The sequence below is a fragment of the Neophocaena asiaeorientalis genome, unplaced genomic scaffold (genome assembly GCF_003031525.2).
Source record: "Neophocaena asiaeorientalis asiaeorientalis breed wild unplaced genomic scaffold, Neophocaena_asiaeorientalis_V1.1 scaffold45, whole genome shotgun sequence".
NCBI lineage: Eukaryota > Metazoa > Chordata > Mammalia > Artiodactyla > Phocoenidae > Neophocaena > Neophocaena asiaeorientalis.
The window spans coordinates 6,781,697-6,808,025 of NW_020174642.1; the positions used below are offsets into that span (position 1 = coordinate 6,781,697).

At 42.6% G+C, this 26,329-nt stretch overlaps 1 protein-coding gene across 6 annotated transcripts in view; it reads right to left on the reverse strand.

Moving 5' to 3' along the window:
• Positions 1 to 12,281: 12,281 nt before the first annotated feature.
• ERG (ETS transcription factor ERG) overlaps positions 12,282 to 26,329 on the reverse strand; it is a 184,302-nt gene continuing 170,254 nt past the window's right edge. For all 6 annotated transcript variants that reach the window (XM_024758273.1, XM_024758269.1, XM_024758271.1 and 3 more), the window contains 4 exons: positions 23,288 to 23,356; positions 22,519 to 22,575; positions 21,787 to 21,834; positions 12,282 to 14,204 (listed from right to left, as the gene is read on the reverse strand). In XM_024758273.1, coding sequence (XP_024614041.1) covers positions 13,684 to 14,204; positions 21,787 to 21,834; positions 22,519 to 22,575; positions 23,288 to 23,356 — 695 coding nt within the window. In that variant the 3' untranslated portion in view covers positions 12,282 to 13,683. The remainder of the gene's footprint in view (positions 14,205 to 21,786; positions 21,835 to 22,518; positions 22,576 to 23,287; positions 23,357 to 26,329) is intronic.

Sequence of the window (26,329 nt, forward strand, 5' to 3'; positions counted from 1 at the left end):
CCAGGATACTGCTGAACATCCTACAAGGCACAGGACAGCAGCCTCACAACAATTATTTGGCCCCAAATGTCGATGGTACTGCTGTTGAGAGATCTTCTGTAAGCCTTTACCTGGAGTTTTGTTGTGGCGACTGTTTTGATATGACACAAAACAAGCCCACCCAAAACCAAAGCCTACAGAGAGAAAATAAAGCTGAGAGATGGAGTGAAACCAAGTCATGAAGCCCCTGGAGGCATCTCTGCTTGAAGTCTAGCTCTGAACTTTCCAAATCTGTCTCATTGACAAATAAAAACATCCTTACTGCGTCAACCTGCCAGGTGCCAGGACACTCCTTCATGGAGGTTTCAACAACAATGATGATGAAAAACAAATATGTAAAAGAGGAGAAGGCCAGTGCCAAGGGCCTTGACGAAAGTAGCCCTGCGGATGTGGGATTGTGCAGAAGGCTGAGTTAGATGTGGTCAGAGACGGCCCTGCTGAGACGCAGAGGGCAAGAAGAAGGCTGCTGCGTGAAGATCTGGAGAAAGAGTGCCCCATGCAGTGGGAGCTGCTAGTGCAAAGGCCTGAACTCGGAAAAGACCATGGGTTTGAGAGAGAAGGAGAGCATGGGGAGAACTGAGCCATGAAACTAGAGAAGGTGGCAGGGGCAAACCCTGCAGAGTCTGCAGACCTGGTGAGGAGTTTAGTTTTATTCTCAGCATGAGAGGAAGCTTCCACAATTGAAAGTCCCCTGCAGCTCCCTTGTGAGAAGGAACTGAAAGCTGAACGTTCTCAGTTTGTATCCCTTACAGGCCAACTAGATATGAAAATATAAAGGATAAAGTATGCAGTGTTCGGCTCTCCTTAAAACGCGTGGCTGTGGTCATGGTCATCAGACCCTCTCAGCATCTTCATGACGTCTCAAGTTCAGAGCCCCTGGAGGACTGTTATTGTAGGCACCTGCACAGGAGACAGTGCTTCTGACCTCCAAAATGAGATGCAGGATTCTGCCATCAAATGGCACTCTATCCCCAGCTGGGAGCACAGGGCATACACTTGTTACAAAGGATTGCCAGCACTTACCCCCATGTCTGTCCCAGTTTCTGAAAGGACCTTGACACATTTACATTCATCAAAAAATCACCCAGGTCAGCAGAAAGAACAGACTGTTCTGAGCAGAAAGGTACACGGCTGAGGGGCGGGTGGAGGCTGACGCGGAGCCCATGCTCCCATCACCAAGACCTGCGCCCTGGCTCAGGGATGTGTTGCCTAGAGACAGGGCCACATTGTTGTGAATCGTTCACCCACGTGGCTTGTCGGTCCAGAGCACGCACTTTCCTGTGTGCTGGTGGCGGCCCTGCTGGGAAAAGCTAATAGTTATCCAGTCTCCTCTCTCAGTCTCTATGTGAGTGAGCAGTGCGTGCATTCTTCAGACTCCCTGCTGCCATGTGCTATCAGCAGAAGTAAGCACGCTTCGTCACGTGCTTTTTGTCCCTCTTCTTTATCCTTCCCTCACTGGTGCGAGCTGGATTGCAGATGTTACTCAGCCAGAGACGCATGGCCTGATCTCACACACACACACACACACACACACACACACACACACACACACACACAGGACCTACTAGGAAGCATTAATTAGAGAAAACTCAAGAGTCAGAAGCAGAAGTGGGCGCATGGGTCACCTGTGGACATATTGTTCCGTGGCTACCAGGGCACACAGAGCTAGCAGGGCCTGACATCGGGCTGCAGAAGAGGGCCCTACCCTTAGAGGGGTCTAAGCTTGCCTCCTCCAGCAAGACAGCAGCCGGAATCCAACAGCAGTAGGGGTGGTCAGACTTTCCCTCGAGCCCTGTCCCAGCAGCTTCAGATTCATGCCTGGGGAGCACCGGTCTCTTTTCTGGACAACCAGGGCTCAAAGTCCAAGCCTTGGAGATGCAGTTCCTATGATGTGGCAGAAGGGACCTGATTTGCTGCCTCCAGCACTCAGCTGTAGCTGTTTTTCATGGAGCTTTGCAGGAGACCGACTGGTGGGAAATCAGTCTTAGACTGGACTTGTAGCCTGAGATGGGCAGTTTCATGTGCTCTTGGCAGTTATTCAAACATTAATCTAGGTGTTACTCTAAGCTGTTTTGTAGATGTGGTCAACATCCATAATCTGTTCACTTTAAGTAAAGGAGATTATCTTTTAATAATCTGGGTGTGTCTCATCCAATCAGTTAAAAGATTTTAGGAGCAAAATGAGGGAAGAAAAAATTCTGCCTGTGGACTTCAGTGTCCACTCTGGCCTGAGAGTTTCCATCCAGCTGATTTGCCCACCAGATTTCAGCCTCACCAGCCAGATGCTACAATGGCAGAAGCCAATTCCTTGAAACAAATACACACACACATTTGTACATACATACATACATTAATACACACATAGGAGCATACAGACATTCATATTCTACCAGTTCTGTTTTTCGGTAGAACGCTAGCTGATACATAGTCCAAGTCCAACTTTTGCTTTGCCGTGAATATTTTGGAGTTAGAGCATCAACCTTTGATCAGAATAACCACACATAGTGGAACAACAAGCAACAAAGATCCTGGATTTCCTGACATCATGGATGCCACATCAGCCCTAGACCATCTATTTACCTTTGGATTTTGACATGGAAGAGATGCAAACTTCTACTTTGATAAAACCATTGTTTTTCTTCTTCCATAGCCAAAGTTAATTCTAAGTAACTATTATTTGACCAACAGAGAAGGAAAGAGAACTTCTGAGAAGCTAAATGCTATAACCAAGTTCAAACAGCCAGCAAACGGTAGGACTCAATGCATGCCCATGGGGTTTGGAAACCTACACTATTTCAACTACAGTCTGCAAAACCCAGAATTTTAGGGTCCTAGGTGCTTATAATACCCCTTTTACATCTGCGGGAAAAGTATTTCTTTAAGCAATATCCTTCAGCCTCAGAAAACCTGAGAGTTGACACATAATTTGTCAACGGAATGACAAGCATCAGCCCAAGATATTTCAGAATCAGAGGGATATCCAGATCTGAGGTCAACCCAGGCTATATCGGCTTAGCCATTCTTAAAGTCTAAAGCAATATGGTAGGTCGGGAAGAACTCATAGGCAGCAAGGTTGAGAAAGCAAGTTGTATTCTTTACCTATTGCAGTGTAATCAATTTGCCCAAAATGTAGTGGCTTAGAACAACAAACATTTATTATCTCACAGTTTCTGTGGGTCTGGAATTCAGAAGCAGCTTAGTTGGGGGGGTTCTGGCTCAGGGTTGCTCGTGAGATTTCAGTCAAAATGTTGACCAGGAATGAGGTCATCTGAAGGCTTGACTGGGGCTGGAAGATTGGCTATCAGCAGGAGGTCTCAGTCCATCATGGCCCTACCACTGGGCTGCTTGAGTGTCCTCCTGACATGGCAGCTGGCTTTCCCCAGAATGAGTTATCCAAGGGAGAAGGCAAGGAGAAGGTCACCATGCCATCTCAGAAGTCACCCACTGTCACCTCTACAACTTTCTGTTTACTAGCAGGTCATTGAGTCCAGCCTACACTGAAAGGGTGGAATCTTAAACTCTTATCTCTTGAACGGAGAAGACTCACAGGAGACTCATCTTAGAGAGAGACAGGATGAGGTACAGATATTCATCAACAATGACTAACCAACAGAGAGCATTTGGCACAGGAAGAAAAACCTGGGGAATACCGAAACCCACTGTACCAAAAGTGAACTCTCAGTCTCCTCACAAGAGGAAACGGAGCATCTTCTGCAAGGAGCAGTCAGAGGGCAGCATGTTTCTCAGTGCTGGTAAACACTGCTCCAACAGCACACTGCTGGCAGGTGGGAAGCTGTGGCTTCACAGGCGTTTATCCTCTTTGCGTCATAGCATTTAAAACGCATTTGAATTGGAAGGTACATCATAGGTACAGAGAGTGTTTAAAATGATTATACATAGCAAATAAAGAAATAGCTTTCATGATGGAAAAAAGAACATGGCCAGAATTTTCAAACACCAGAGCATCCCTCCTTGACCCCATCTCTCTTCTTCCCCCTGAGAAGTAATCACGATCTTGGCTTTGAAATCATCAGTCCCTTGCTTTTATTCCTATTTTGGAACACTTTTGCATAATCTCCGAACAACATATTATTTGTCTTTGCCTGCTTTTGAAATCTAAATAAATGAAACCATATTGTATATGTTTTCCTGATATTTATTTCTTTGGCTCAATATTAAATGTGTGAGTTTCATTCACCATTGTCTATATTTCCATTATGTGAATATGCTAAAACTGGCTTATCTAATCTAATGTAGATGGATTCTTGGGTTGTTTCCAGTTATTATTATTACAAGCATGCTTATAGGGACACTGTGGTTCATGTATCCTAGTGGACTTATGGAAGGTTCCTGGTTTCCTTTGGAATTTCCCTAACAGGATTTTGGGTATACACTTTGTCTGTTCTACAATGAATGCCAAACTGTTTTCCAAAGAGATTGTACCAATCTCTGCTCCTACCAGTAGTTCATGAGACCTCCTTTTGTTTTACATCACCACCATCACCATTCTTAATTGGATTTTTTAATGTTTGCCAATATGGTGGGTATAAAATGGATATCATTTTGGTTTTAATTTACATGTCCTTGATTACCATGAGCTGGATGACTGTCCATACATTTATTGTCTATCACATTTCCACTCTTGAGGAGTGAGCTATTCAACCCTTTTACATATTTTTCTATTGCTTTTTTCTTATTGATTTATAATAGTTACACATTCTGGATACTAGTAATTTGCAGGTTATATGAGTTACAAATACCTTCTCCCAGAGTGTAGCTTGTCTTTTTGCTCTCTTGAATGATATCTATTAATGAAAAGAAGTTCTTAATTTAAACACAGAAAATTTTATCAATATTTCTTGTATTTTTTTGGTCACATTTAAAAAATTCTTTTGCACCTCAAGTTCATGAAGATATTTTTCTGGAAGATCTTTGTACTTTTGCATTTTAAATTTTAGTCCTTAACCACATGTAACTGATTTTTGTGTGGTATTATATAACACTCCATCATATTTTTTCTCAATATAGATTTCTAATTGTTTTAGCTCTATTAAAATATCCATTCTTTCTGCACTGATCTTCAGTGTCATTTATGACTATATCAGGTATTCAGATATGTTGGATTTGTTTATGGACTTTTCTTCTATTCCATTGATCTATTTGTCTCTTTTTGAGGCATCTCACACTGTGATTCTTAATTACTATAACTTTATAAGATTTAGTATCTGGGAGGACAAAACCCACAAAATATAGACTGTGTTTTCTTCTAGAGTGTCTTAAGGTCAGCTTGTACAATTAAAAAGAAAAAGACTTGGGAGTTTTTGATAGGAATTGAAGTAAATTTCCAGATTTTGCAAATAATAAACATCTTTATAATACTGAATCATCAACTCCATGACCATGATTCACCTCTTTATTTATTTAGATCTTCTCTGATATCTCTCAGTGAAGTTTTATTATTTTCCAATAGAGATCTTGCATATCTGTATTAGATTTATTCTTAGGTACTACATATTTCATGTTATCGTAAATAATATTTTAAAGTTTATTTTTCTAAGTGTGTGTGCTAGTTATGTAGAAATGCAATTGAATTTTTATTTCAACAATTTTGCTAAGACTCTTATAAATTCAAAAAATTAACCTAAGGATTAATTTGGATTTTCTACATAAACAGTCATATTTTTTGTGATTAATGAAATATTGGGTTTTTTTTCTTTCCAATACTTAAAATTTTTATGACTTTTTTTCTTGCCTTAGTGTTCTGGTGAGAACTTCTAAGATTATGTGGAATATAAATGGTACTAGTAAACATCTTTGTCTTATTCTTGACAAAGTAAATGTTTCAATTTTAAATCTTTAAGTCTGACATTTGCTGTATGTTTCTATAGATGAACTTTAACAGGTTAAAGAAGTCACATTCTATTCTTAATTTGGGAATAGCAATATATACCTGTTTGATTATATTAAGCAAATTTTCTGTGTCTCTCAGATGATCATGTTTTACTCATAATGTACTCATGTGGGAGTTACATTAATTGATTGTCCAATATTAACCCAACTTTGCATTATTTTGATAAGTCCAACCTGGTTATAATGTAAGTGCTTTGTTATACATGGCTGAATTCTATTAGCTAATATTTTGTTTAATATCTTTGCATCTCACGTTCATTAAGTGTGATTGATTGTCCTTTTTGTACTGTCTTTGTTGACTTTTGTTATTTTGTACAATTGGTTACGTTAGCATTACAATGGGTCCCACTATTCCCCACAAGACGCACGTTTCTGTGGAGAGGGCTTTCCCCACAGTTACTCTTGCTTTGTCCCCACCCCTTCCGGTGTCTCCTACAGGAAGAGACAGGACTCACCCTCCCAGAAATCTATTAGGGTTGTCCTCTCCCTGGGTATCACCCTCTCTGAAGAAGGCAGGTTGCTCCATACTCTGCTCAACTTCTGCCAGCTTCTTGGAATATCCTGGCCTTCTAGTCAAGAGATCTTACCAAATGGCTTCATCACTTCTAGCCCAAATTCTTTCTTGCATATTTAACCTCGGCTCCCATCCCTTCCTTAGCATCTTAAGTGGAAAGCCAGCCTTGTCTCCCAGCCTCCGATGCCTGCTGGGAGGTGGAAATGGTTTCAGTCTGAAGCTGGGTTGAGGCTCCCTGGGGCTGCCCTACACTCTTTTAGCTGAGCCATGACTAATGCTGAGCAGGCTGGGACCAACAACCCCACGATGTGTGCCTTTATGCAAGAGTGTGGCAGGGGGCGGTCTTCCTGTTAAGTGAGAAAATGTGGAGGGAAACTTCAGCGGTCCTACCAGGCGGCTGCCTCTCCCCATTCACCAGGTCCCTGTGGTGCTGAACGGATATGTACATTTTAACCTCCAAGCAAACTGGGCTCAAATCAATCTGGAGACATAAAGCCACAGAACAAGCAAATTTGGGGGATTCTAATGTCTACATAATGTTTAATCCCCAACTGTGCTCCTGCCCTTGGGACTAAGTGATACTGACCAACAGTGAGACTTCCAAGCTGTCATGCATTTCAGACCCTTTTCCCTGATCTTCCAGGAACATATATATATGACATTTCATCATTTTGCAGAACCTGAATTCCGCAGGACTGGAAAAGACCTAAACAGCCAAGTAGTCCACCTACCGAATGCTGCTAAATATCCGGTGATTAATCACATGGTCTATACTTGAGCACCCACGTCCAACAACTGCTGGGCAAAGGGTTGGCCGTTCCATATGAAGCTCCTCTGTTAGAAAGTTCTTCTTGAGTCTGGCCAATGGGCATCCATACTGGGTCCAGCTATGCTCCAGAAGTTACTTTTCTGCATGTTCATTTATATTCACAGCCGAAGACATTTACTGACAGCTTAATACTTCCATTCACCACACTGGGTCCTGGACTGATGGGCCATAAATGTAATCCTGCTTCCAGTATACTGGACAGTCCCTTCAGCTATTCTTCCATGCCATAATCTTGGGTTCCCTCATCCCTCTCTCATCTCTATTAGGCTTGCTGTAGCTGGCCTATGTACCTGTGCAAGGTTATGTCCAGAATTGATGTTGGAATCAGTTCAAAACAGCATACGCAAGTTCTCTTTCACAATCTTTTTTAAAAAATGCAACCTACATTAGGGTAGTCATGTCACTTTCCCATATCCTGTCAACATGAGGCAACATAGCTTAAGATTAAGGATAGAAGTTTGGACTACTGATACTAGGTATAAAATAGATAACTAATGAGAATCTACTGTATAGCACAGAGAACTCTACTCAATGCTCTGTGGTGACCTAAATGGGAAGGAAATCCAAAAAAGAGGGGGTATATGTATATGTATAGCTGATTCACTTTGCTGCACGGCAGAAACTAACACAACATTGTAAAGCAACTATGCTCCAATAAAAATTAATAATAAAAAAAGAATAGAGGTTTGAGAGTCAGTACTGGGAAAAGCATTAGTTCACCATCTTACCTTGGGTGCGCTGGATAAACTGTTTAATCTGTGTCAGGATTTTTTATTTTTAGCTGGTTTCATTAGGACATCTGGAAGGAGTAATGAGAAAACGCATCTGAAGGGCTCAGTTCAGTGTCTGCCCCTGCCTCTTAGCTCATTAATACTGTATACTCCACACATCACTGTCATCATCTCCAAAACCCTGATGTGCTTTTCACATGTGCTTTTGCTCAGTCCCACTCTCAGGTGCTTTGAATGTGATGCAGCTCCTAACATCATTAAGCTCCAGTAAGCCTGGAAAACTTGGCCCATCCCTTTAGGCTGCTCTTTCCGATCCTGAAACTGTCATGTAACCTATCTTCCTTTCAGCCCACAGCATCTGAAGTTGTCTTTGGTGTACCTCCTATATCTTCACCCTAGTGAGGTATAAATGAGTAAGGTCAAGGGCAGAGGCCTGGAGTCTGTCCCCGGGACCTCTCTTCCAGATGGGTATTGATCTTTTAATCAGTACTCTTTGGCTGTGCTCAACCAGTTATGACCTTGCAAAATCTCAAAACTGTTTTATGAAGTCCTCTCAGAATAAAATCCTGGTTACCATTTGTGTATTATTTTCTTTAGGGAACATGCTATGTGTATCTATGAGTCATGAAAAACTTGCTATTTCTTTTTTTCATAAAGGTCTTACATTTAACATGCTTCCTACATAAGTCTGTAAGCCAACACGTTCTGACACAAATGATAATCAAGTAATATTAAGGTTTGCCTTGACAAAATAATATATTGTCAAAACTTTTTATGAGAAAATGAATGGAGCCATTTCACTTCATAAAATTAATTTAAAATAAAAGTTATAAGTTAGAAGAGTTTGCACAGTGATTTCTATATAGAATGAAGTTTGGCTGCTTTTTCAATAGAATCAAAAGAATATGTAAATACTATGAAGAAGTTAGCATAAGCCCTTACATTTTCAGCATAAAGGTTTTCAGATTGGTCAGATTAAGACCCATAGACTTGTTCAAAGAAGTCCACATTGCCAGTGGGAGAGGCAGCCATGGAGCCCAGGTCATCAGTGCTGCTGAGTCGAGCCTGGCCTTTGCAGGAATGTGCATTAAAAAGTTTTGATTGGCCAAAGGATTTTAGAAAATGCTAGAAGACAGGTAGTATATCTATGGTGTTAAGCAGAATTCTAAGATGGTCTCTAAGATTCCCGACCCCTGGTGTACATGCCCTACAGAATCCTCTCTACTTGAGTATGAACAGGACCTGTGAACATGATGGCTTATCACTCCCATGATTAGGTTACATTCTATGGCAAAAGGAATCTTGCAGATATAAATAAGGCCCCTAATCAGCAGACTTTGAGTTAATAAAAAAGGAGATTCTCCTGGGTGGGCCTGACCTAGTCAGGTGAGCACTTAAAAGAAGTCAGAGAAATTTGAAATGAGAGAGGTTCTCCTGCTGGCCTTGAAGAAGCAACTTCCTTGTTGTTGAGAGGGCCACACAGCAAGGACCTCAAGTGGTCTCTAAGACTTGAGAGTGGTCCCTGGTGATGGCCAGTAAGGAAATAAGACTTCAGTCCTACAACCACAGGAACTAAATTCTGCCAACAACCAGTGAGCTCGGAAAAGGACCCCATCCTCAGAGAAAATCACAGTCCTGGCTGATTCCTTGATTTCAGCCTGGAGAGACCCTGAACAGAAGACCCAGCTAAGTTGTGCCTGCACTCCTGACCCACAGAAACTGTAAGATAATAGATGTGTGTTGTTTCAAACTGCTGAGTTTGCGGTAATTTGTTAGTCAGCAGTAGATAACTAATACACGTGTAGGCGAGTTAACAGTAGGGAGGAGGGTTGTTCAGAGGGAGCGGAACTCAGGATGACACTTCCAGAGTAAACTGGCTTCCCTGATGGTTGATTTTCATATGGCCACAGAAGAAAATGTTATGGGATGGAGATTTCACACTGAATATTCCACACACAAAGATTATCTTTTCCTCTGCTGCAGTGGTTCGCAAACCGCAACATGCTTCCAAATCACCTGTAAGGTGTGTTAGATCTGATGGCTAAGCCCCACCCTCCAGGGTTTCCAATTCAGCAGGTCTGGGGTGGGGCCTGAGAATTTGCATATTTAACAAGTTCCCAGGTGAGGCTGCTGCTGGCCCTGGGACCCCACTTTGAGCACCACTGCTCTATGAGAGATGAAGAGGTTCCAGTTATTTTTAGTATTTGATTTCTATAGCCAACCTTTTTCCCATTTGACATGAAAACATTTCACCAAGATTTTTTTAAACCAAGGTTAAGATAAAAAGAAGGAATGGAACGTGATATACCTTTGAGCAGTCCAAAATCCTTTTCATTCTTCAAGTAGTCATCCAAGAACGTCTATTTGGGTGGCATGATGGAAGATAGGTTACAGGTCAATCCGGGGGGGCTTGCGGGATCTCCACGTTTTCCCTATTTGCCATCACCACCCCACATCCCAGGTGTCAGTGGTCCCTACAGCATCTTGCATCCATGGCATGCCCCTCCAGACCCTTGTTCCCAGGTGGCAGGGGCTGCAGCAGCGAAGAGGTGTTTTGGAGGAGCAGAAAGTCCTCTACCTGCACCAGTCCTGACAAGTTGCTTCATCATGAACCCCTCTGAGACATAGCAAGGACATCAAACTGGGAGCAAAAATGAAGTCTTGACTGAGATTTGGGAATCCGCAGAGATTCCACCATGTACAAATCCCAAAAGACTATTTAAAACAAGAAGAGGGCCCATCTCTTGCCAGCAGAAGGGAGATTCTGCAGGGATCTTGAGTGTACATCAGGGCAAACCGAGAGATGGGAAAAGCAGAGAGGAGAAGGTTCTTGATGCCACTATGAATACGAACTGGAGACTGCTCTGGAATTTGATTCTGCAGGAGCAGAGCGTGAACGCTATTTTGAGACATAACTGAATAATTATTTATTTGGGAGAACTCAGCATTATCACGTTATCCAAAATAATCCCCGTTGCTCATGCTTGTCATAAAGTTTGCTAATAATCTGGATGGCAGGGTGAGGTGGGACCCTAACTGAAAACAGCTGTTAAAATTGAAAATGAGAATTACGCCTTGTTTTTATTACTTTGTTCATGATACAATCCTGAAAGAGGGGAACTGAGTGATTATCCGAGTAAATGTCTACTTATATGCAGAATGTAGGTGTGCTTCAACTTTGCACTGCAAAATAAAAATGACTGATCTTTCCCATTAAAACAGTGTGGGTCACCCCAGCTGCCAGCGTTTATGCTTTTACTTATTTATGTCTTCCCTAAGGAGATACAGGCACTTTGCGGGCCCTTCCCAAGCTGCTGTAATTGATGGATAGTTGGACTTCTTTTAATCCAAGTAATGCCGAGTGTCTGCAGCTTTGGTAATCGGATCCTACCAGCTTTAGAGACCACTGCCAAGAGATCCAGAGCACAGAGGTTTGGCAACGTCATTTAATCATCGCAAGAGGATTACAGAGTGCAAAACAAGCCCCCAGACAGCCAGGAGATGGGCCAGTTCAGAAACTGACTCAGGCTAGGGAGCTGCCCAGGCTCGCCCCCTCTCACAGGGCCTTGCACCCCAGCTCTCGAGCTGCCTTCACCTTGGCCAAGGCCAGCATCCTTTGTGGCACATAGGAGAGAAAGGATGTCAAGGGGAATTGACTTTGGATCAGAGAAATAAACAGTGTCTGATCATCTGTCAGGCTCAGGGTTGGTGAATCCCAAACCAGGGTACCCAGATTATCCTGGTGTGGGAAGGTCAAGGCCACAGTCTACCGGGTGAGAGCCTCTGATGGAGAAGCCAAATGGCAAATTTAGAAGCTGTCCCTTGTCTCGTTAAAGTGAGACATTGCTGCTATCTGTGATGCTTTATTTACCAACAATAATAGAGTTTACATTGAGAGCAATAGCTTGTTTGCCATTCAATGAATGCTTTATAGCAGGAATTAAGGGTGATTCGTGACTAGGTGAGGATCTGGAATTTCTCAATTACAACCCCAGCTTTAGAGGCCTCTCTCCACTCTGGGTCTAAATCTGGAGGCTCCCAGGTGAAAACCTTTAGTCCTTCTGCTCCGGACGGCTCCAGCTGGCAACAAGGCCCCGGAGAGGCCGCCACTGTTTGCGTGCCAAGCGTGCCATTTGCTTGGTTCTCCCTTGCACGAGTTCCTGGACAAAGGAGAATTCTAACACAAAACCCACCCCTTGTAGCACAAGTTTCTAAAAGGCAACTTTAGTCACTAAAAAAGTGCAATTGCAGACTCCTGTGTAAATCTGATTTGCCATGCTAGGCCAAGCTTATTTTATTACATACATTCTGCATTCTAAGAACTAATAACTTCATATTGTAAACATTAAGCATACAGAGTTAAAGTTCAAGGCCACATTAGATCATTGATTGTCCCTTTTGTCATGTATCTTTGGCTGGCCGAGATCAACTCGTAGTGTATAAATGCATAAGTTATATAATTATTATATAAAAAGAAAAAAAAAAAAAACCACTGACTTGTATACTTCATTCTGACAAACGCACAGCGTTCGCGACTCAAAAGGAAACCTGGAGCCCGCCTCGCCCTGATGCCTAGGTGATTTCGGATCGCAGTAGCCCAGAAGGCTAGCTCTTACCTGACCCTGTGGAGAGCAGGGCCCTCACCTAAGGATGAGGTCCTGAATGTTTCTTTTAAATATCAGACAATTCCAGTTACAATTTTTCTTTTGATAAACAAACAAAAAGAGAGATGCATGACTTTGTTTCTGAATTCTACTACTTGCCCTGCCTCCGTGACGCTGTGTCCTTCCTCGTAACACTGGATTTGGTACGACACTGACCGTATGGAACCGCAAGTCTCCATGACTCAATTCTCTGCAGGACTGACACCGTCCTAAGTCCAGTCTTTACTGCTCGAGAAGTTTCTTTCCCAGTCCTTGCCTCCTCTTCTGCTTCTTCCTCTCCCACCTCATCTGTCTACACCCACACGCTTACCCTCCAGACACGTTCTCAGTCCCTCCCTTCGGCTCAGAGCTCCTGTCCTATCATAAAGGAGTTGGAAGCTTTGGGTTGTCTTCACAGTTGGAGAGAGCTGACCGCTCTCCATCAAATGGAATGAATCGGATTTCGCCCAAAACTGCAAGTGCTGATGAGTTCCCTATCAATGTCTATCGATGAGCCACAGTCTCTTTTCTTTTTCTTCTGCGTTGATATGTTTCTCTTTTTAAATACAGGTAGGTTTTTTTTTTCCTTCAAATGACATTAGAAATGGCATGTTAGGTCCAGACTGTGTTATCTCTATTGCTTGAGTTTAATCCCAGTTTAATGCATGAACAGGATCCCAAAGGCTACTCTAAGGTTTACACACTTCTTCAGAACATTTTCTTTGGCACTTTGTCCTCATGACTTCATGCTTCTACTTACAATGCCTTTCACAAGGTTGGTCCACAGATGATCTGTCCACGTACATTACATTTGTAGCATCCTCTTTATCTCTGTAGTAATATTTTAGTAATTCCCTCCCACTAAGAGTCTCTGGATCTCTTCCCTGGCTTCCTCCCCCTCAGCCCCAGTCAAGCTTTTTCATTCCTCTTGAGGCACTTCTGATTCATGGTCTCCGATAGAGCTTGTGGCAATTGGTTGGCGGTTGCATGTTGCTGGGAAAGGCCTCTCTCGGGTCTTTAGTAGTAAGTGCCCAGATGCGAAGGCATATGGCTGGCTGGGAGCCTAGTGTTAGGGTAGATCCCTCCTGTTGGTGAATTCCAGTATGGGTTTGGGGCAGCAAAAAAACTGGACGATGTCACGGGGAGGGCTGGAGGGTGGGGGGCCACAAAGTTCATCTTCTGCGGGTGGGTGTGATAGGAGCCCATGTAAGGGAGGTCCGAGGGGTACTTGTACAGGGAGGACTCTGGAGGGTGGGGCTGCAGGGCCTGGGCGATCCCGTGGAAGTCAAACTTGTAGGCGTAGCGCTTCCCATGGACTTTGGTCATGATGTTTTTATCATAGTAGTAACGGAGGGCCCGGCTGAGTTTATCATAGTTCATGTTGGGTTTGCTTTTCCGTTCTCCCCAGCGCCGGGCCACCTCATCTGGATCTGTCATCTTGAACTCCCCGTTGGTGCCTTCCCAGGTGATGCAGTTGGAGTTCGAGCTGTCTGACAGGAGCTCCAGGAGAAACTGCCACAGCTGGATCTGCCCACTCCCTGATGAGGTGGGAAAAGAAAAGAAAACCCCAGTGAGAACAGGATCTGAGCTAAAGGGGTTCTTTCTTCAATGACAGAAGAGGGGGCTGTGGCGTCCCACCCAGACTTCCTTTACCAGGCTGTGTGCCCATCCGTCAGCGGCTGGGGTATTGGCTACTCTTGTCCCCCAGATGCCCCTGCTTGTCTCCAGAGAACTGCCCTTGGCTGAAGAGGCGCTGCTTCATCCACCCCCAGGTAGCCCACAGCCTGATGGACTGACACAGGGTACCAGAGGCCGGCCCCCTTGCCTCGAAGAGGGACCAATTCTGTGATGCTGGCCATGCCCCGGGCTCTGCATGGGATCAGACAAAAGCCGGGCTCCAGCTAAGTCCACAAGCTTCCTTCACTTTCCCCTGTCCAATCCTGCGTCCTCACTCCCTCTCTCCTGAGAAATACCCTTAATTAATCACTTGCACAAGTACCCTTAGCCCAAGCTCTGTGTCTAAGGAAGCTGACCTAAGATGATGATCCTTGGTGACTACCAGGCTGATCTAAAGATCCAGGTCCTTCCTGGAAATGCAAAGAGTTCCTAGAGTTCAGAGTTCAGGTTTGTTCCATCCATTTCTGACTTCCTTAGAAGAATAGCCAAGCCAACTTTGTGTTTTGGGGGTGCAAGGGCTTACTTTTCCTCTTTTGCGAGGCAGAAAGTGCTGTTATGTGGCTGGCAATAATGACTTAATACCATTTATATTGGCTAGGTCAAGTAAAATAATAAAAGTCAGATTTAGGAAATGAACTTCAAAAAGTTTATGGAAAAAAATCGAGAATGGAAGTAAACACCGTTATTTCTAACATAACATTTGGCTGGCATGCAGAAAGCCATTCTGTCAAAACTTTTCCTAGAACAGAATTAACCCACTCAAAATGAGGAAGTTTAGAAAAAAGTTGGCTCTGTTTCAAACCAGATCACCCATTTCCAGTATTTAGGTAAATGCATCTTAACGGAAATCCATGTGTTGTCCCTGCGTTGCAATGCCAATTGTGCTAAGCAGAGTTTCCAAAAGAAAAAACTGTAACAATGAGTGATTGCAAGCCCTCTTGGGGCTTCCAACAGAGTCAATGAGACCTCATTTGACTGGGTGGACACAGAACTCTCTTGATCCCATTGGACACCTATAGATGTGGCTTTTAGGTTTTATTAAATTCAGAGAAAAATCCAGGCACACCATTCTAGACTCTATGCTACAATACTTTAAGACGATTGATGGTTCCCTAAAAGAGAGAAACATGCAAATATCAACAGTCATACCAGGAGTACCAGGAGAGGCGAAGTACTGGGAGTATCTGATCCTGAGTACCAGGAGAAGCTAAGATGCTTTAAGCAGATTTTAGAAGCTTTGAAAATGGATACATGAGGCAGGTCTTTCCTCCCAAACTCCCAAGCACTGCCTTGGGCTTATTACCAAAAAGATTATCTTGTATTATACTATCAATTAATATCAGTAGATATGATAAAATCATTAAAGGAACTGTTGACTATTCAGGGAATTGATGAAATGTAAAACCCAATTATAGACGTGTTTTCTCTAACTCCTCCCCACTAGCTCACTATATAAATTGTCCAACTCATAAATCTTTGTTTCCATGTTGGCTACATGGAAATGGATATGTTTGTGAATTTATCCGTAAAACAGCATCACGAGAAAGGTCAGCCTTTTCTGAATTTGTTCTGGAAAATTAGCATTTTCAGTCTAGCAACACATTTGAAATGTATTAACAGCTTGTAGTTCATCGCAATGGAAGCCTTTGCTTTTTCGGGACCACATATTCAAACTGTTCTCAATCAAGTTTTCTTGCCCCCAACATTTCATTAATATGCATTTAAAAAATACAAAGAATAGTTTGAGAAAACCATATGGTTTTAGTATATATATTGTAACCAAAGGATTACTACTTGAAAAAAATTCCATATATGACCTGGGAATAGGGAAAAACATAGATTTTTGATTTAACAGTGTAACATATGTTTCAATATAAACACATAGAGTTGTTTGAAAATAAATATTCACTGTCAACCTCCTCCCATACAGAGAACAATCCCACAGATTTTGTATAAATACACAGATCTTCCTAAACAGTCAAACTTATACTTGGTATCTATTCAAACCTTGGTATTGCCTCTTGGGAATTTGTCCCTCACCCACTTCCTTTATAAACATGTATAGGAGAGAACCAGTGTACAAAAGTGTTTTCCCATCTCTCCTGTTTCTGAAGAACTAGTAAGTCAGGGAACTAAATTCATGACTAGAAACTCAAAGTTCAAAGGATGGATGAGGAATTTCTCCCTAGACGATTTTACCCATCAGCCCTTGTACACAGTGTTTGGGCCTCTGAGCATTTCAAGAGTCTATGGGAATAAGACACCTCTAAACAAAACTCATCAGCTTCCGAACCTGAGAACAAAACCATAAATGCAAATCAATTAATGTTTAAGTAGATGTTATAAAATGTAACATTATGTCAAGCTCATTACTTGCTAAATTTAATATAACAAAATCCACTGCGTTCACAGTCTACAGCAGATTTTCTCGCTGTTCGAGAATCCTCAAGGGGGCACAATGTTTGCTGAGAAGTTATAGTCAGTGGTACATTAAACGAGTTACTTGTGGCCACGAATTTCAAAAGCAATTTATTAAATGCTTCGTTTACTGTCGAAACAATAACACTTACTGTGCACTGAAGGTGCATTTTAGAATATAGAATAGGGATTCCAGAACACGAATGCCTAAGATTTGGAAGCCTAAGAGTAGCTTGGGTATTCCACTGGCCAAACCAACAAGTAAAAGGAGATGCTCTTATAAGACCGGACCTTGCACCCAAACAGCCTCAGCACCTGCACCTCAAGAATTACCTTCTTCAGAAAAACTCTTCGTATCTATTTTCTCTCTCTATCCTGATAACCACCTTTGGAACATCAGTAAGGAGTAGCTACTTTTGCCCTAGTTTTGTCCAAGGTAATTAACTAAAAAGGCAGGACCAGGAGGTGGGGGGGGACCCAAAGATGTTGGCTGCCCACCTACAGGAGAGTCCAGTGGGGTGAAGGGGCATGGGGCATGGCTTCAAAGAAGACAGAAGGCAATCCTTTAATTCTGGGGAAGAAAGTGTTCTCCAAATGCAATTAAAAGAAAAGAAGAGAAACATACTAGTGAAGAGGTACAGCCTGAGCAAAAAAGGGCAAAACATCTAAACGGTTTATAAACCACAGAGAAAAGCACAGCTGGGGGTGAGTCAGCAGCTGTGGGTCAAGTAGGAGGGGTGTCCCCAAGCAGGGCACTCAGCAGCCAGCTGATGGAGGAACAGAGCAGTAAATAAAGCAGAGAGGGTCTTTAAAGCAGCAAGCACCACAGTGGCAATCACTTGGGCTACTTTCTACAGTAGCTGGAGGTGCTGCAGAAAATCCTACGTGCACAGCCTGGACCCCCCAGTGCATCGGGATTAAGGCAGCAGGCATGTGTCTCAGACGGAAGGCTTTGTCTGTGGCTCAGACAGGGTTTGTTGCGGGGGTGGGAGGGGCAGGGCAGTATGGTGGCCGGAAGCACCCCTTTGGAGTTGGCACTGTCGCAGCTGAATCCTGGCTCTGCTCACCTGGCTCTCTGTGCCTCAATGTCCTTGTCTGCAAAATGTAGGTGATGGTAATACTATCAAGATGGTAGTACTATCTTGCAGGACCACTATGAGGGTGAATTCGGTACATAAGTGCTCTTATCATGGTTTGTTGGAGCTGGAAACCAGGGCTTAAAGAAAGGTACATCCTGGGCTTCCCTGGTGGCGCAGTGGTTGAGGGTCCACCTGCCGATGCAGGGGACGCAGGTTCGTGCCCCGGTCCGGGAAGATCCCATATGCTGCGGAGCGGCTGGGCCCGTGAGCCATGGCCGCTGAGCCTGCGCGTCCGGAGCCTGTGCTCCGCAACGGGAGAGGCCACAACAGTGAGACGCCCGCCTGCGTACCGCCAAAAAAAAAAAAAAGAACTTATCATGGTTTGTTGGAGCTGGAAACCAGGGCTTAAAGAAAGGTACATCCTGGGCTTCCCTGGTGGCGCAGTGGTTGAGGGTCCACCTGCCGATGCAGGGGACGCAGGTTCGTGCCCCGGTCCGGGAAGATCCCATATGCTGCGGAGCGGCTGGGCCCGTGAGCCATGGCCGCTGAGCCTGCGCGTCCGGAGCCTGTGCTCCGCAACGGGAGAGGCCACAACAGTGAGACGCCCGCCTGCGTACCGCCAAAAAAAAAAAAAAGAGAAAGGTACATCCCTTGCCTAGAGCCAGGAGATGCCAAAGGAAAACCACCACCTTCCCCCCAAAAATCCCATGCTGGCCAGGCAAAAGCTGGGAATGGTGGTATTCTCAGGGCTGGCCAGCATCCCTGAATGCTGACTGGTACCAGGCATCATTCTGAACCTTTTCCACGTGTTTATTTAATACCCCTCCCCCCAGAATCATGTGATAGCCCATTGCAGGGGTGAGGAATTAGAGCCCAAGGAGGTAGAGTGACTTATCTTGCCCAAGGTCAGCAAGGGTTGGAACCCAGATTCTAGGCCTTGGTGCTGAATCACTGCACAACAGCACTGCTCTTGGGCCTGGTTTCTACACACACCTCTGCAGTCTCCTCCAGTCCTTCTCTGCGCCTGGAGCTTGGTGGGTTCCCAGTAGAAGACTGGACACTCCCACCTCCTAACCAATGGCAAAACATCCCTAAAACTGGTCTCTGGTTCCGCATGAAGCAGGTTACACTTTCATGCCCACCATTAGCAACTATCCAGGGAGCACCGAGGGAGCTACTGAACTCCTGCTCCCAAGAAAGCTCTTCCATGGAAAGGCGATTTCTGTTCATCACAGAAGCCACATTAAATGGTCAGCCATTCTGATGGGATATAAAGGGGCTATGTCGCTAATATCTGATCCAGGACATAATAATGCAGGGACACACTCTTCTCAGCAGAAGAAATACGGTCCAAAGTGCACCCCAAATGCATATTTTGGATAGAGATGTTGCGACGCTGTTATCATCTCGTGCATTCATACTATATGATGTCATCTTTCCATTTAAAATGGCTTAAAAAACGTTTGCATTGTGAAAAGAGGAGAGGCAGCAGTTTAACGTGGTGAAGGATTTATTTATCAGAGACTGGGAAACTAGAATCCAACAGGAAGAAGCATTCTCATTAATAGAATGATAAGACATTCTGGTTTTAGGGGGAAAGGCCACATGAAAGTAACTGACACACAGCCTAAGGAGAGATGGAGAGAAGGCCTAATGCATTATAAACGAAGTAAAAGAAATCTTTATCTTTGAGTCAAAAGTTGGATGTTGCCACTTTCCCCAGGCTCAATGGGCACAGTCTTTGCTTACAACGCCAGTGCCGCAGACCTCTTAGGTACCAAGACATTTTCCCAGGCCAGTGATGTGTCTGCAGTCTCCTCCTTGCTCGGTTCCAGGTCCCTCTATCCCCCGTGGGCAACCCCAGGCTGCTGGGCACAGCGTGAATAGACACTAAGCCCTCTGCTTAGGGGCCGGCAACTCTCTTTGGCCCCAAGCCACCAACCAAGCCACACCTTTGAACTGCAACAACATGGGCACAGACTTACATTTCACTTAACCAATTTGTGTGGGTGAAAGGGTCAGTTTGGTTTTGTTTGGTGCAGCTTGACATGTTCCTTCTCTTTATCCCTGACCTCAGCCTCATCCCAAGCATTGAAAACAGTTGTTAAACTGAAAGGAAATCCTTTCTTTCTATTCTCTTGGTCCTCATTCTCCAAGACCTCCCTCTTCCAGGCTCACTCAGTGGCAGTGGAGAGCCAGAAAATATCAATAAAAGCAGATTTTGGAGACAGAGAGTCACGGTTCAAACCTGGCCTCCCTTCTTATGGGCTGTGTGACCCAGGAGAAGTCACCTAATTTGTCTGGACCTCTGATTCCTTTTCCGTAGGACGAAGATAATGACCTCCCAGGGCTGTTCTGAGACAGGCATTTGCCCAGGCATGATATGGGGGAGGGGTGGGGGGAAAGCTATTGAACTGTTATTTCACATTATTGTATTAACTTTCCCAGCGTGTTCCAGCTTCCGTCCTGTTCCCCTTTCTAATCTATCCTGAACATTGCTGCCAAATCAGTCTTCCTGAAGCCTGGCTAATAATAATCATCTCAAAACATAGTAATCGTTTTTATGTGAATGGTTATAAAGGCAGTTGCAAATAGAAAGCTGAGCATAGGTAGGAGGACGGACCAAGACCCCGGAGACGTGGCCACCAGGTGGATGCTGGGGTGAACCTGTGTGCATTTCTCCACAGGAATGGAAGCTCCTTGAGGGCCCAGGATGGTATCTTGTTACTCCTTGCATTCATTTATTCAACCAATAATTATTTAGCACCCGGTCTAGGCCCAAGGCAATAAACAACACAGACCCTTCTCACTTCTAAGCTGCTTAAAAAATATTTGCTGAATTAGTTAACATTAATCAAAATTTAATGTCAAAGATGTGGATGCCAAATAATGATGATATTTTATGTTTTCAAAAGTATAGATTCCCTGTGGGGATGTACACTGATTGAACCTAAATTTTCCCATTTCTAACCCCATTTTGGCCTCAATGTTTAGAAAATATACATTCCAGCTTGTATTTGCAATACTCCTATGACATCTTGGCATCTGAATTTGCTGTTGAGAATATACAGCATATGCTGTGAATTTCTGAAGTGGATGCCAGCACAGCTGGTTCTGATCTGAATACAAACACATCAAACAATTTGGTTGGCACTGAAGCGTGATGACAGGTGACAATCCTTGGCAAGGGACAGGTTACAAATGGGCCAATTAAGAATCTACTTTCTCCTGGCACCTGAGTTCAGAAATAGACCATTCATTGAAGATGATCCTAAATTTGAAGTCTTGTGGTTGTCATTATGGTTCTTTTTTTTTAAGATATTATTTTATCTGCTAGTGTGATGGGTTGAATTGTGGCCCTCCCCCCAAATTCATATGTTGGATTTGCCCAGTACCTCAGAATGTGACGCTATTTGGAAATAGGGTCTTTAGAGAAGTAATCAAGTTAAAGTAATATCATTTGAGTGGGCTCTAATCCAATATGACTGGTGTCCTTAGAAAAAGGGAAATTTGGACACAGACACATATAGAGGTAAAGAGATACAGGCAGAAGACGGCCAGCTATAAGCCAAGGAGAGAGGTCTGGAATAGATCCTTCTTTCATGGCCCACAGAGGGAAATAATTCTGACCACTTGATTTTGGACTTCTGTCCTCTAGAACTGGGAGACAATAAATGTCGATGTCTAAACCCCCAGTCTGTGGTACCTTGTTAGAGCAGCCCTAGGAAACAGATACAGTTTGGATTAGGTAATGATGCTCTTTGCTGAAGCTAAATCTTAATTTATAACCCGACCCATTTTTTTCCACTTAGGCAAATAGTCCAGCGAGACCTACAACTTCAGCTTGTTCAGTGGAAGGGATTTCTTGTTTATACAAGTTCAGTTTCAAAATAGCTACTGCCCAAAAGATAACTTTATAAGAGCAAAATCATCAGCAGTATCTCACCTGGATTTGCAAGGCGGCTACTTGTGGGTCCAAGAATCTGATAAGGATCTATAGCAAAAAGAAAAGAAGTCAGATCCCAAAGACATAGTTGTGAGCAGGTAGGATGTAGCTCCAGGAATAATGCTGACCCACTGGTGTTTCCAGATTTCAGAGCTGAAAATGTCCCCCACGCCAAAGTCCCCCAGCACCACTTCCTGTATTAGAAAAGATGTCACATGGGTCTGAGTGATGCTTCTTAGTAAAGGTCTCCTAGCTGGTGGCCGAGCTCAGATTTAGCCCAGGGTTCCCAACACCTAGCCCAGCACCCTCTCCATCCCAGGATTTAAACAGGGCAGATGTATTCTGCCCAGGGCCGTGTGGGCTATGATGCTCAGCACACTGGTGGCAGCATCCTGCCACTGTGTTTCCGCACTGGACTTGGCACACACGCTGATGTTGCTGTATGTGACCTGGAAGGTGAAAATCGAAGACTTGCTAGGCCGCAAAGAAGCTGCCTGTGGGCACTCAGCATGTTTTTTCCATATTTATTGCATGGGTTTTGGAAATGTTTTAGCAAAATCTCAAGTCATTCCCAGTTGAGTAGACTGATAATTTAGTCCCTGGTTTACATACGGAGCAGTCCTAAAGAAGACGAAGGAACATTAGTTTAACTTAGAAAGTGACACATTTTAGAAAGATGCTGCTAAACCTGTTTCTCCTTTTATGGCCACCAAGATGCTCTGTGAAACATACCTAGCTGAGGACGCTGGTCTTCAGTTTTGGGCACTGTGGAAGGAGATGGCTGAGCAGCTGAAAATCCAAAAAACAAAGAGACAATTAGTTATAACTTGTATTTGCTACCAGACCTTGATGCTGTTGTATCATCATTCCATCATTTACCTTAATTAACATAATAGCCTTACTCTTATAATAGGAAACATGGTAAGAAAAAAATTTCCTTTCTAATGAAACCAAATGTAAATGTGGTAGCAAAACGAGGGCACTTTTATAAAATGTATTATTATTTTAAAAATACTTATTTTTAAATAAGTATTTATTTTTAAATATACTTATTTTTAAAATTTATTTTTACCCCACTTTTTGCAAAACTAAAAAAAATTTGAGATGGTTTACAAAACAGTTTAAAATGAATCAACTCTAAAATAAAAAGATAAAGGGAAACCACCAGGAAAATATAAAGTAAGGAATACTATAAACATGGCCAAGATTAGGAAATCACCCAGTATTTAATCTGTACTAAAGCAGCCTATGAGACGTGCATTTGTCCAGAAATGCATTACATCATTCATTACATCATTCATTTCTTCTTGTTATAGAAATAGGTATAATGCCAATAGAGAAAGAATCATTGCATTTAAAGATCAGTTGCGCTTTGTTGCCAAAGGGACAAATGTATGTTGAAAAAGCATAGTTTGGCTATAGAAATTATCATTTACTGCATCAAGAGTTACCCACTGCCTTGTGATGTGAGGATTCAAGGCAGTGGGAACCAACACTGTACCTTTCGACTGGGGGGTGGGGTGGCCGTGACTGGTCCAGGCTGATCTCCTGGGTGGTTCGTAAGGTAAATCTGTAAAGATAAATAAATTGACTAAAAGATCAATGATGTAACTTGATAACAGCTATTTTGTGTGCTATTTTTGTTTTGTGTTTATTAGAATCAATACTGTGCAAGAAAACCCAGTTATCCAAAGTAATATTCAACCTGGATTCCACGAGATTTGGGTTTTATTTACAAATGGTAACTTTGTATCTTTTATTGATCTAACAGTTGCACCCATTAATCTGAAAACTCCCATGGATGGATTCTCTAGGAGCTGTCTGACTCTTCTAAGGTAATTTCCTGCAATCCTAGGTCAAGACCATATCAAAAGTTTCTTACAATCTAATTTGTCCTGCTTCCAGCTAGAATTGACATAAGTCCATCACCCCTTTATTATCTTCATGACCTGTCTGAAACACAGCCTACAACGTGGATGAATCAACCGATTTCCTACTTGAGGTCTGACACTAGATCCACCAAATGACGTTCATGTTCCTCCCTTTTCTTCTTCCTTGGAAACGAGCACTGCCTTCTCTTACTTGCCAGATGCCTCTCTCAGCCACCCCTCATTTTCCCTCATCCACTTATATTAAATCAGTCTTAAGGGTCTAGTTATTTTTCTTTTTTTATTAAAATTAATTTTTATTGGAGTATGGTTGCTTTACAGTGTTGTGTTAGCCTCCACTGCACAACAGAATGAATCATCCATACGCATACAGATATCTCCTCCCTTTTGGACTTCCCTCCCATTTAGGTGGGTCTAGTTATTTTCCTACGCAAATGTCTACTCTTTCTCCTTCTCTAAATGAATTTAGAATTTCTCTAAAATGAACTGTAAGACTGAAATAGTACTGCCCCCGCAAAACATTGGCAATGGCTGTAGAGCTGAAGTATATGCCAATGATTTTTTTTGTATTTATAATGTATTGCTATTTGTCCCATAAAACGTCATCACACTTTGCATATGCAAATTTAATAATTATACTTCTGCATCCTCAGTGCAAGTTCTATTAATGATTATGACTCTATGTCATTTCAAGTTTCCTTTAAAAATATATTCCAGAAACGTTATTATGCATGCTCTTACTAACTGTGCCTACATAAAGCTGGGGAGTGGGGTGGCCAGCTACACACAATTTTATTACAGAACCATTTCAAAACTACAACTTGGACTGATGGGTCTCAGTCCAATGCCATGTGTCATTCTGGGCCAGCTGAAAGCCATAGCCAGGTACTTCAGCAGGTGTTCTGCTGCCAGTCACCTGGAGATGACTATAAAATCTCATTTGGAGAGATTTTAAACTTTGTTTAAAATTGGCAGTTTGGTGGGTCAATCTTGAAAAAGCTTGTTGACTGTGTTGCAAAAGACATGTCTCTTCCTAGTTTCATATCCCAGAGAGAATAGCAATGAAATGCAACGTGAAATCCAACGCAGAATTGCCTTAATTTATTTGGTCTGTTTGGCTACAAGCATCTCGACTAGTGTGGTCCATGAAATCCTACCCTCCAGAGCTTTGGTTGAATTCGATAATTTTTCTTTTGAAACTCTGCTATTGCTCACCACTCCCTCTCCACTGGCATTTCTGTATTTTTGGACTGTAAGCGTTTCCCACCCAGTTCCTCAGATTCTCACTTTTCTGGTGTTGAGGTTACACGTGGGAATTACATCTGTAGTCGCTATCAATTTACAACTAAATTTCAACTTAAGTCGCTGGGAGCATTTGCACACAGATTCTCATCTAGTTGCATTTTGTCTAGAAAATGGTTAGGCAGAGTTTCAACTTGAGAATTGTCTCAGAAATAAAAATCTACTAGCAGGGCAACTGTAACAGCATCTCCCCTACTTTAGGAGCAGACAGCCATATCAACATGGGGCTTCTGTCTACCAAATGAAAAAGCAAGAGAATCCAGAAATATGTTCTGGGTCCTTGTTTCTCCGCAGACCAGCTGTATCGGCAATGTATGGGAGCTCGTTAGAAATGCAGAACCTCACTCTAGCTCTATTGAATCAGAATCTGCATTTTACCAAATTCTGGTAAAAAATAAAATAAAACAGAACTACCATGTGATCCTGCAATCACACTCCTGGGCATATATCTGAAGAAAACCATAATTAGAAAAGATACAGGCACCCCACTGTTCATTGCAGCACTGTTTACAATAGCCAAGACATGGAAGCAACCTAAATGTCCATCAACAGAGGAATGGATAAAGAAGATGTGGTACATATACACAATGGAGTATTACTCAGACATAAAAAAGAATGAAATAATGCCATTTGCAGCAACATGGATGGACCTGGAGATTATCATACGAAGTGAAGTAAGGCAGACAGAGAAAGACAAATATCATATGATATCACTTATATGTGGGATCTAAAAAAAACCCGATACAAATGAGCTTATATACAAAACAGAAAACAAAAAAATGATACAAATGAGCTTATATATAAAACAGACACAGAAAACAAACTTATGGTTACTAAAGGGGGGGAGGGGTAAATTAGGAGTTTGGGATTAACATATACTCACTACTATAAATAAAACAGATAACCAACAAGGACCTACTGTATAGCACGGGGAGCTATACTCAATATTTTGTAATAACCTATAAGAGTAAAGAATCTGAAAAAGAAAAAAAATATATATATACATATATATATATATACACAGTTTTATATGTTTATATAAAACAGAATCATTTTGCTGTACATCTGAAACTAACATGATATTGTAAAACAACTATACTTCAATTAAAAAAAGAATCTGTATTTTAACAAGGTCCCATTTAACTTGGGTGTACACTGAAGTTTGAGAGAGCCTGTGCTAGACAATTTCCACTATTCTTTTCTAAAAATCTGTGTTCCTACAGATAAGGATTTCAGAAATGCTGAGTGTGTTAATACAAATAAATGTGTGGAAAGAGTTCTAGATTGAATGCTTTTACCTGAAATATTAGAAATGGAATTAATAGCAAGTGTCAGTAGTTAGTCTGCTACTA